The sequence below is a fragment of the Nansenia antarctica genome, assembly GCF_963989245.1.
Source record: "Nansenia antarctica genome assembly, chromosome: 7".
Lineage (NCBI taxonomy): Eukaryota > Metazoa > Chordata > Actinopteri > Argentiniformes > Microstomatidae > Nansenia > Nansenia antarctica.
Window position 1 is genome coordinate 48,150,792 of NC_137677.1, and position 12,211 is coordinate 48,163,002.

At 48.8% G+C, this 12,211-nt stretch overlaps 1 protein-coding gene across 1 annotated transcript in view; it reads right to left on the reverse strand.

Moving 5' to 3' along the window:
• The window catches only part of kdm6a (lysine (K)-specific demethylase 6A), a gene marked incomplete at its 5' end in the record, with an annotated part of 37,957 nt that overhangs the window by 22,618 nt on the left and 3,128 nt on the right, over positions 1 to 12,211 (reverse strand). The window contains 5 exons of the mRNA XM_080536838.1: positions 3,312 to 3,432; positions 6,705 to 6,770; positions 7,899 to 7,957; positions 9,918 to 9,967; positions 10,632 to 10,740. Of these exons, the coding sequence (XP_080392964.1) occupies positions 3,312 to 3,432; positions 6,705 to 6,770; positions 7,899 to 7,957; positions 9,918 to 9,967; positions 10,632 to 10,740 (405 nt within the window). The remainder of the gene's footprint in view (positions 1 to 3,311; positions 3,433 to 6,704; positions 6,771 to 7,898; positions 7,958 to 9,917; positions 9,968 to 10,631; positions 10,741 to 12,211) is intronic.

The following is a 12,211-nucleotide window of genomic DNA, read 5'->3' on the forward strand; positions in this document are numbered from 1 at the left end:
GCACTTTGCCTCCAGCTAGCATCCCGTAATGCAATCTCCCCCAGCCTGTCTAGGAAAGACCCAAGCGTAATTCAGTAATGCATCGTAAAGGGACATGCTGTACCATATGCACTCGGTGACATCAACTCGGCTGCACCGAAGAAAAACCAGACAGAATTCCTGATAGCGGAGCCCGACATCAACATTAACAAGGATTAAACAAACATTCCCACGCACACGCGTCCGAAATAAGAGGCCCTTGCTTTGCAGCAGAAATGGTCAATGTCAGACTGATAACATCACAGCAGCCTAGTTCTCCCATCTAATGCCTCACTCGGGGCCAACAGAGCTTCACACAGTACCAAAACACACACACACACACACACACACACACACACAAACACACACAAACCTTTGACACATCAGGATTCTCCAGAAACAGCACTGCATCCTCCAACAGCTCTCCCTCTCTCTCCTCCACCCTCTCCCTTCAGCACTCGCCCTACTACCAGGCAGATAATGCAGCAGGGTTGTCAGTTGGCTTTCCTTCCCCCCCTCCTCTCTCTCTCTCTCTCTCTCTCTCCCCGTGTCACTGATTACTATTCAGCAGACGGCTGCAGTAAGAAGTGCCGGGAGATGACACACAATACCTCCAGGCATGCAGAGTCTCTCTCTCTCTCCTCTCACTATCTCTATCTCTCCCCTCTCAGCTGAAGCGCTTCTCTGTGCTCACACAGCATTGAAGCAGCAATCTCATCACCTAATTCTCTCTCTCTCTCTCTCTCTCTCTCATACGTGTGGGCGTGTGAATGTGTGTCAGAGTGTGTTGCAGGCTGCATAAAGAGACCCAATTGTCTGCAAAATCCCAGATGTAGCGTTGGGAAGAGGTCGGCTCATTAATTCCCTTACACACCATCACACAGAAAGGTTTATTGGCTCGTCTCAGTCCTGTAAATGCAGGCCTCTCTTCGCCCATCTCAGGCCACTTACCAGTCTCTCTCTCTCTCTCTCTCTCTCTCTCTCTCTCTCTCTCTCAATTATTTTTCCCTCTCCCCGGGAGAAAAGAATGACAGGACGTATGCAGTGTGCCTGTCTCAGACCTGTCACCATCCCTCTCTTCTGTCTCTGTGCCTCTGATTCTCTCTCTCTCTCCTCCCCTCCCTTCTCCTTCCCTCTCCTTTTCTCACCCTCCCTCACACTTCTTTCCATCTTTGGCTCCCACCCTTCTTTTCCCTTTCACTGCTCACACACCCTCCCCTAACTCTCGTTCTGTGGATAACTGGGGCAGTGTGTGTGTGTGTGTGTGTTGTGGAGTTGGCAGGGTGCCAGGGCTCAGTGGGAGGGGTGTGTGTAAGGCAGAAGGAGGACATGCAGCACGTGCAGGCAGCTCAATACTGCACCATGGCACGTACGCAGACACACACACACACACACAGACACACACATGCACCACACGCACACAGGACAGAACCCCATTGCATCATAAAGAGATATGATTCAGCCTACTGGGAGAGCTGAGGCTCCTTATTTGGTCAGAGGATTTTATTCTATTAACATACTCAAATAGACTGAAAAAAAATGCAAATCCATCTTAACTGCCATGGCTTTAGAAGCAGCTCAGACACGAGTCAAAAGCAGACTCAAGTAGTGCACTAGAACACAAACACTCCAAATCTGAAATAAATGCCAGACATACTGGTGCTCCGGTACTCCGCCGGTACGACTCAGGTGTAACAATGCCCTGTGCAATGAAGCCCTGCTATAAATAATGGCGCCATTCAGCCACAATCAAATGTATGGTAACCCTGATACCGTCTGGCCGTGCAGCCTTCAGGTTGTGTCTGGGCTGGACAAAGGCCTGTATCAGATACCACCGCCCCACCCCCCCAACCCCCCAACCCGGCCCTCGCCCCCGCCGCTCACAACGGAAAGCACAGGACTTGACAACAATGTATAGGCTACAGTCAGAGGGATCGCCTTCCCAGGGAGGACAGAGATCCACCCGGGTGTCCATGGCCCTGGGCCGTTCCCTCCATTATCACCTTGCTATTCACACAGACGGAAGCGCGGCCCAGCGAGACACCGCGTCCAGACAGAAATGCATCATAGCTCCGTCCTAACCACTGGGGTTGGGCTGCGGTACAGCACCGCAATACGGTGTCCCGCGGGATTTGAAAAAGACAACCCGCAGTAGTTTGTACGTTCACAATGTGCGACAGCGACCGCTGCCGGCGTGGTCGGAGAAAGGGTTACAAGTGTGGGGTTTAGGGTGTTGTGACCTCTTCCCCCTATGGGAAGAGAAGGAGAAGAAGAAGGAAAAAAAAAAGAGAGAAAAAAAGAGGATGTCTAGCACTAACGACATGGTCCCTTAACAAAATTGGCATCGCTGCTATATGGCACGATAAAGGAGAGACAGCAGATTTGGACGAGGTTATTTGCAAGACTTGCATGAAAAAGACGGCATGAGATGGAAACTGTGAACTAATCTATATCCAGCATACATGTCGTTAACCGTCCACTTTGTCATACCCGGCTGTAAACTAGTCAGAATTCCTACAGACGAGCTCCAGAAAACCACACGGTGGACAACATGGGTGATGCACCCCGTGCGGCGATGCAAATAAACTGGCGGCCATCAGGACCCAATGGCTTTACCGGCACCTTCTCTCTCAGCTGATCCCGAAAGAGAGAGCTCAAAAAGAAGCAAGACTCCCAGTGTGTAGTCTCATAACGGTAAATACAAAAACAAATACATATTTTAGCCTATAGGATATGAGACTAATTATATTATTATTAATACAGTGTTTGACACATATTCAGCTATCATATTATGCTATCCAATTGTTTAGTTTAATTTGTAACGCTGTGATCAGGATGTAAAGTTTAAATTATTGTTTAGGCTAAATGCCATGCGGTATAGCAGTCAAACCACATCAATATTTAACATTTTCAACATAGATTAAATAGCCTATATGGAGCAAAAACAGCTCCCGCTAACTCCACACAACATATTATTTATTTTTTCCACTGTAACATTTTAGGACGGTATAAAAGGGTATGAAAAAAGGGACACCACCCAACCTGACACACCACCATGGAGGTAGTTTTTAATACAGAGGCTGCGTGGGTAGAGTTTATGGAAGGGCGTAGAATGGACAGCATTAAAGAGGTCCATGGTAGAACATGAGATGCTAGAAGACCAGACTATTTAAAGACTGAATGTCCAAGCCATACACTAACATGCAGCTGTTCAAGAACCAGTTCTAAAGACCTGGAGAGGGTGGAGTTTAGGCTTTGTGTAGCCTAGAGGGTAATGCAGTAGCTTCACGTACCTTTAAGCTCGACTCATAATCTGTGTTGACTTTAAACATGAGGCCCAGTCTCAGATGAATCTCTTTAGCTTGGGAGAAACCGGGGTCAATATACAGCACCTCCTGAAATGCCTTTATCGCCCTGAAGGTGGGAGAGAGAGAGAGGAGGTGGTTCAGATAGAGAGTGTGTTAGACAGAGTACAAACAACACACACAACACCATGTAACAAACATGTAGAATCAGAGTATTCTGAAAACTGGTTGAGTTTTTATTAATGAGTCAATTGTCAGAGGACTATTTCACCCTTACGACAGGTGGCCTATTTCAAAGAAATGTTTGAAGGACCTTGAATCCTTCCAATTGGATCTCTATACAATAGTGGACCAAGCTGGTGGAGGGAGAAAGGTGGAGGGAGGGAGGGAGAGCGAGGTAGAGGGGGAGAGGCAGAGGGAGGTAGAGGTAGAGGGGGAGAGGTAGAGGGGGAGAGGTAGATGGGGAGAGGTAGAGGGGGAGGGGCAGAGGGAGGGAGAGGTGGAGGGAGAGAGGTAGAGGGAGGGAGAGAGGTAGGGGAAGGGGGCAGGAGAGAGGTAGAGGGAGGGGGAGAGAGGTAGAGGGAGGGAGAGAGAGGTAGGGGGAGGGAGGGAGGTGTAGAGGGAGAGGCAGAGGGAGGGAGAGAGGTAGAGGGAAGGAAAGAGGTAGAGGGAGGGAGGGAGGTAGAGGGAGGGAGGGAGAAGTAGAGGGATAAGTAGAGGGAGGGAGAGAGAAGTAGAGGGAGGGAGGGAGGGGGGTGGAGGGAGGGAGGGGGGTAGAGGGAGGGAGAGGTAGAGAGGGGAGGCAGCAGAGCAAACACTGATGTCACTTTGGCAACAGTACTAACCCCCCCCCCCCCCCCCCATTCTTAACAAAACCACACAACACAAACACACTGTAGACACAATATAAACTGAAAAGAAACATGCACACACACACAAACAACATACACACACATCTACAGAGAGAGCAGGTCTGACAACACTGATCTCATTGCTGACACACACACACACACGATGTGCTGCTCCGAGGCAAAGCACTGAACTCATCTGAACTCATCCCTCCCTCCCCCAATCGTCCGACCGCACTCGTGCGCTCCAGAGTGCTCTGAGAGAGCAGCTCCTCTACCGTGGAATAGATTGGCTGTGACAGAGAGCGTTAGGCAGACAGTACCCTGCAGAGAGAGAACTACACTCCCCAGGAAAGGGGTACGTGGGGGCATGGGGAGGACACAGCCCGCGAAACAACAGCAAAGTGCGCTCTGACAATTCTTCAATTACGAGTTCTGCCCATTACTGACAAGATCCTGCCTCACCTTGTCATGTGAGCACTTAAATATACAAGCACAGCTAAAGATATATTAGGGGCAGCAAGGTTTTTTAAAGCGCCGCTGTTCTTTCACATTACTGTTAGACTCTACAATACCTTCAAAGACATGGAGCTCAGCTTGTGGCATCCCACACTAGTGCAGCAACCTAATTTAACTACGCTAATCAAGATCCAGATGATGAGTTTAATCTGGTGTCGTGCTGGTGCGTGTAGCGCTTCGGGAACAGGGTTGGTGACAGTTGCTGTAGCACCATGACGTAACGTTACACATCTGACAGCTCTGCATTCCTCTTGGCCTTTGGCTCGTGATGTAACTTGGCCTCTAGAGAAACCCAGATGTCCTGCTTTCCTCCTACACACACACACACACACACACACACACACACACACACACACACACACCTCCCCCTCTCGCAGATGGGAATAACTGTAAACTTGGCAGGTTGACAAGACTGGAGGCCTTCAAGGCCAGGGAGAGGGGGGCCAGGGTTTGTGGAAAGAGGAGGCAGAGCAGGACCTGGAGGTAGTGGGAAGTGGGGCCAAGGGTAGTGGGAAGGGAGGACCAGGGCTAGGGGGAAGGGAGGAGACGGGAGGACCAGGGGTAGGGGGAAGGGAGGAGAGGAGGGGACCAGGGCTAGAGGGAAGGGAGGAAAGGGGAGGCCCAGGGGTAGTGGGGAGGGAGGAGAGGAGGACCAGGGGTAGTGGGAAGGGGGGAGAGGGGAGGCCCAGGGCTAGGGGGAAGGGAGGAGAGGAGGACCTGGGGTAGTGGGAAGGGAGGGGAGGACAGGGGCTAATGGGAAGGGAGGAGAGGAGAGGACCAGGGCTAGTGGGAAGGGAGGAGAGGAGAGGACCAGGGCTAGTGGGAAGGGAGGAGAGGGGAGGACCAGGGCTAGTGGGAAGGGAGGAGAGGAGAGGACCAGGGCTAGTGGGAAGAGAGGAGAGGGAAGGACCAGGGCTAGTGGGAAGGGAGGAGAGGGGAGGACCAGGGCTAATGGAAAGGGAGGAGAGGGGAGGACCAGGGCTAGGGGGAAGGGAGGAGAGGGGAGGACCAGGGCTAGGGGGAAGGGAGGAGAGGGGAGGACCAGGGCTAGGGGGAAGGGAGGAGAGGGGAGGACCAGGGCTAGTGGGAAGGGAGGAGAGGGAAGGACCAGGGGTAGTGGGAAGGGAGGAGAGGGAAGGACCAGGGCTAGTGGGAAGGGAGGAGAGGGAAGGACCAGGGGTAGTGGGAAGGGAGGAGAGGGGAGGACCAGGGCTAGTGGGAAGGGAGGAGAGGGGAGGACCAGGGCTAGGGGGAAGGGAGGAGAGGGAAGGACCAGGGGTAGTGGGAAGGGAGGAGAGGGGAGGACCAGGGCTAGTGGGAAGGGAGGAGAGGGGAGGACCAGGGCTAGTGGGAAGGGAGGAGAGGGGAGGACCAGGGCTAGTGGGAAGGGAGGAGAGGGGAGGGAAGGACCAGGGCTAGGGGGAAGGGAGGAGAGGAGAGGGGAGGGCTAGGGGGAAGGGAGGAGAGGGGACGCCCAGGGCTAGGGGGAAGGGAGGAGAGGAGAGGGGAGGGGAGGACCAGGGCTAGGGGGAAGGGAGGAGAGGAGAGGGGCAGGACCAGGCGTGTCATGGACTAAACCGTGGTAATGGAACAAGCTGGCAGATGTTGGAGTTCTAGGGCACTATGAAAAGACTTCCATTATTTGTGAAATGACAATACCCACTGAAGACAGGCAGAATGAAAGATCAAAATGTAGCCATCCCTCACTGCCTAGCTAACACCCCATCCAATTAGAGAATGGCCAATGAGAGACGCCTGTTCCTAGTATCTAGTAGGCCTAGGACTACATCCTACACAACATTGATCAAAGATAGCACCCTTGTTCACGATGGAAACCAACATTTACATCCAAGATGGCTCCTAGGGCAATATGTTCGATCCAATGTGACTCAAAACCGTGTCAGTGGCAACATTGAAAAGTCTACCACAGTTCAAGTCGCCTCCAGGTCAGATCAACAACACATTCTAGTCAGCATTATTCCCTATGGAAACCAAACCAACATGGCGGGCCTACCTTCTCTGTCCTGCCTGGGCCTCTGATGAGGAGGGCAGCAATGGCCTAGACAGGGAGAGAGGGGGGCTACAGTGGTCAATGTCAGGCAGTGCTACAGACGCCTATCACCACTACACTAGCATTGCAAAGCGCTTCCTGCGAGCTCGGGGGTAGGCGTTCCCCCTCAATGTAAATCCAGGGACTTTTAGGTCCGAAGCAGTCGGGACCTGGCTGAAGTTGCCTCCTGCTAGAAACTGATCTCACTCACACTCTTCAGTGCTGCGTTTCCTGCCACAGTTGTACGATGCCTTGTTTATTCAACGTAGTCCTGGAGAGCAACGAGTACTAAGCAATTGGCGCAATGTTGGCCTGTCCCTTTCTGATTCGTTAGCTTTGCACGCTGACTGACTTTCGAGTGATTCACGTATTGACCTCAATGGGAAACTAAAACTAAACTAGTTAAAGTTAGGATTCAGTACAAAACAAGAGCACAAAAAGAGCACTAAGGTTCTTAGCTGCTCTAGGAAATACAGGCTATCTAAAACCAAAAATCTTTAGTCAAGATAAGCACTGCTTACAAAACTGCAGCAAAACAGAGCTTACTTTAGAGACAGCTGGAACGTTTCAGAGGACAGAGTACTATCAAACACACAGCAGGGTCTGTGTGTTTGTGAACCCTGAATTCCACAGAGTACGGTTCAAACTAGGACACACAACCAGACCAACCTCAAAGCTGTGTGTGTGTGTGTGTGTGTGTGTGTGTGTGTGTGTGTGTGTGTGTGTGCGCGTGCGTGCTCTGACACCATCAATAATCAGCCCTCCCCAACTCAACACTGTTGATATTACTTATGTGAAACAGCTTTCAGAGAAACACACTCCACCCCTTAGACACTTTGACTGCAATAATACTTAGAAAAGACAACACTCTTAGCCATTTCCATGAACACTACCGAAGCCTCTTACGACTGTGTGTCTGCAACTAAAAAGTAGACATTCTAGCTATTGACAGTACATAAAGACTCAAGTCTCCCACTGGGTCACATAGGGGGTAAACAAAAACACAGACAAACACACAAGGTGACGAGGTCACGTAAACAATGTTTACACGGCAGGTTACTTTTACAAGTTAAATGCCCAATGCAATAGGAGCAGAGCAGAAATGCTAATTAAAAAAACACCACTGTGCAAAATAATATGCTCAAGATGGGTACTTACCACTGAAATGCATTGTAATGGAAGTAAACCATGCCAAGGCCGTATAAAAAGGCAGCGTTCTGCAGGAGAGGAGGGAGGGGGGGGGAGAAGGTTAGCGACATACAGAGCACTTTGAGGGTCACCTTCTCACACAGACAGCAATGGGTCTCCAAAAGGTTGCATTACACACAACACAAACAATCTGAGATGATAAGTCATGAACCATCTAAATCCACTGTTGAGTGTTCCATAGCTCCATTGCATTGACAAAAACATCCCCCTGCAGCAGAGGTTGTGTGTGTGTGTGTGTGTGTGTGTGTGTGTGTGTGTGTGTGTGTGTGTGTGTGTGTGTGTGTAATGAGATGGGGAATCTCAGGGGGTTAATCTAGTGCTCCAGTCACACCTGCAGAGGTGGGAGACAGACTTGGGTGCTTCCCGTCCACAGACGTGTAACACACAAACAGCTCAATATTGTCAGCAATTCGACTGAAATTAGTCCATCAGCCACCGGGTGAAAACGAAAGTTTAGGCAACCTCCAGAAAGCAGGTAGGCTATTCCCAGAATAGACTGGCTACACCAGTTTGTTTTGAAAGTAGGCGACTATTAACCACACCGTCGCGCCTCAGTTTCACATTACAAACAGTAGTACTCATATGAGTCAGAAGCGAAAGCCATATAGGTGTCAGTCATTTCACCACAAGCTCAGAAACTCATCCTCACAATCCACATTCACCCGAGTAGAAACACACGTAGACACACACACACACACACACAGTGACAATGAATCACAGGGGGATTCGAGGAGATTCAGGAGTAAGATGAAATATGTGGAAGATTAGCCTACTACTTAGTTGTAGAATTCCATGTGAGTGAACATACAATTGTCTATCGACCAACATCTGAAAAGCGCTGAGAACAACCCCTGTCCAAGTGTCCCTACACATTAATAGAAGGCTCTGGGGAGGGTTGGAGGATTAGTAGGGGTCTGTAGAACAGACAGCGTGGCTTAGGCTTGCTCTGAGCAGGCCATTCTGTTTCCAGAGCAGATTGCAAAAGGTGACAAGTCCATGGCCTGCTACCTTAACTACAGGCACACAGAAGACATGGAGCAGGGGAGGGATAGACAGACAAATTATAGCATGCCTGAAAGAGGAGAGCAACAGAGAGAGAGAGAGAGAGAGAGAGAGAGAGAGAGAAAGAGAGAAAGAGAGAGAGAGAAAGAGAGAGAAAGCGAGAGAAAGCGAGAGCGAGCGAGAGAGAGAAAGAGCAAGAGAGCGAGAGAGCAAGAGAGCGAGAGAGCGAGAGAGCGAGAGAAAGTGCAAGATAGAAAAAGAGAGAAAGTTGAGTTACACATTTTAGAGTTACGGACACGGACAAACACACATGTGGGGGTAGGGGATCTAGACAGATCACAACAGAGAATAGCAGGACAAGAAGATCCATCTCCAAATCAAGACACAACAACACGACCACTATAATAAACATCAGGTCAAGTAGTAGAATTGGATCATATCTGAGCTCATTAAAGTTTCCCCTCCTTCACCTCCATGACCACAACATATCATCATTATCCATCATCCTCAGTGAGACCAGCCTGGAGAAATGATAGCTAAATAAATAAACCTATCATCACCATCACCAGGTATTAAGCTAAATGGGTCTGACTAAAGCTTTTTACTCATGATCTTAAATGACCCAATTCAGCTGAGTGGTCCGCCCACAGCCCTCCACCCCATTCCATCCACCATCATCATCATATAAGCCAAGGCCTGGCTTAAACCCTGCCCCCCCCCCCCCAATCCAACACCAAAGCCAGTTAACACAACGGCTCAAATGTACTGTAAAACCGACGTCAAGATGTAAGCAGCAGACAAAAAAAATGGTACCTGGACGAGAGGAAAGGCTTACCAGCTCACCAAGAGCATAGGACCTGCCGCTACCAACAGCACCATCACGTAACCACCATTAAGCAGGGATAATCTAGGCTCCGAGGCGCCCATGACAGAGAGGAAAACGTTGCTTAGAAACGGGCCACTCACCTTCCAGTAGTCAGACTGTAAACTGTAGTACCTCTGGTACGCTGATAATGCTGTGCGGGGAAGAGAGCGGAAGCAATTAGTGAAGAAGACATTTACATTTACTTTTTAGCCGTTCAGCAGACGCCTTTATCCAAAGCAACTTACAACAAATACATTTGTCGAAGGGAATCAAAATGACTAACATATTACATTCAATTTCACCAACTCCCCATGTACACAGTGCACTATGGGATAGAATGGAGGATGGACAGACAGATGCTACCTCAAGAAGGACGCATTCTAGACAACACAGATGGTTTAAGAAAACAGTGTTCAAGGATTCTACTGATATTCAAAAGACAAATCAATTACACAAGAAGTCAGACAATAAACAAAGCACAACAACCACAAGAACTAATGACAAACTAGCAATAATTTCTGATGGTTTGGGGTTGTGTGTATAGCCAAGGATCAGCTTTTTATGACAGATTTACCATTCAAATCACAAACCATGCGATCACAAAAGCGTTTTAAAGCTAAGGACAAGAATGAAAAGGGGTTGGAGTAACTTCTAACTAGCCTACCTCTCTAAAACGCCTGATATATGCAGGCAGCTTTCTATATGAAGAAGAGGAGAGTGTGTGAGAGTGTGTGTGTGTGTGTGTGTGTGTGTGTGTGTGTGTGTGTGTGTGTGTGTGTGTGTGTGTTTTATGAGGAGTGTTGGTTCCTGCTCACCTTTTGGATAGTCCTCCAGAAGGAGGTTGAAGTGACCCAGCTGGCAGAACATCTCTGGTTCTACTTTGCCCTCAGCTTTCAGGATGAGAGAGTCATAGCAGCTTACAGCCTTGAGAGAGAGAGAGAGAGAGAGAGAGAGAGAGAGAGAGAGAGAAGAGAGAGAGAGAGAGAGAGAGAGAGAGAGAGAGAGAGAGAGAGAGAGAGAGAGAGTTAAGGATTTTATACAAGCATCCATGTGCATAGTGCAAGGCAAAACGTTTTCAAAACAAAACATTGTAGCTTATAGTTATGGTGCTAGGGTGGAAGAACAGTTCTGAGATCCAGTATGTGCTTTGTAGACAGCTTGATAACAAAAAAGGCCGTGTCGAGAACAAAATTGTTGGTAATGTCTTACAGGTGTCACCGCTCAGATCAAGGTCCACAGAACACCATTAAGGCAAACGATGTGCCGTCAATGGAGAGTGTGTCCGCTGCCCAAAACAAGTGGTTTTGCTGGACCCTAATGCCATGCCAAATTTGGAGCTCAAGCCAGGCAGGATTTAAATAACGGCTACACAAATCACTCTGATAGCCCAAACCACAGCCTTTATAGGGGAGGGGGAGTGTGTGTGTGTGTGTGGGGGGGGGGGCAGCATAAGCTGGAAGGAGATATATGGACACACACATTGCAGTGTTATTTTCTACCCCAGAGCCCCGCCTCTATCCAGAGTTAGCATAAAAGCTAGCCAGGCACTCGTATCCTACACATTCAAATTCACTGAGGGATCGTTCTGACAAAGGTAGGCTAGTTGAAGTGTAAAAGACCACATTTCCCATACTCCCCATGGCAACTGGCCATATCCTGACAACATAATTATATCATGAAGACTGGCTGTACCAGTCAAGCACAACACTCAATCTAACAAAACACAAGTCTTTGCTGCAGAATGCAAACGTTCACAGAGGCAAGCAGGCAAACTAGTCAAATGTTGGTAAAATGTCATAGCACAGCTTACTTATTAACAATACAGTGTTTCAATAATTCTCCATTTCAGAGTTACCACAAAATGATCAGGAAATGAAAAGGTTGAGACTGTACATTTACACTAGATCTTGCCTAGTGCTTGTGCTTGCCTAGTGCTTTCTTTAGTTCCAAACGCAATCCAATGAATGGCAAATGAAGACATAATATTATATTATACCAGCAATAAGTCCCTATGTCAGTCAGCAAGACACACAATACATGTTATAACCATGGTGGTCCCTCCCCTCCCTTCCCCCCCAGACTCATTTTATTATCAAGGTAGATCATTTGACAGGAGTATCTTTCGCTAGGGAAGGAGTCCGATACAGGTTGAATAAAAACTAAAAAGACATTTAAATGAAAAGTTTGCGGCTAAGACAACGAGGGGAAAATGTAATGAGACGTAACAGCAAAATCAAAATGTGTGAATGTCAATAAGCATTCTCGGGTGCCCTAGATTCACAACAAGGCGCTTTGTGTTGCGGCTGACCTGTCCGAGTCCACCCAGAGACACTGACATGGATCAGAGACGCACTCCCAAACCCTGCGTAGCGACAGATCTGATCACCATTTCATA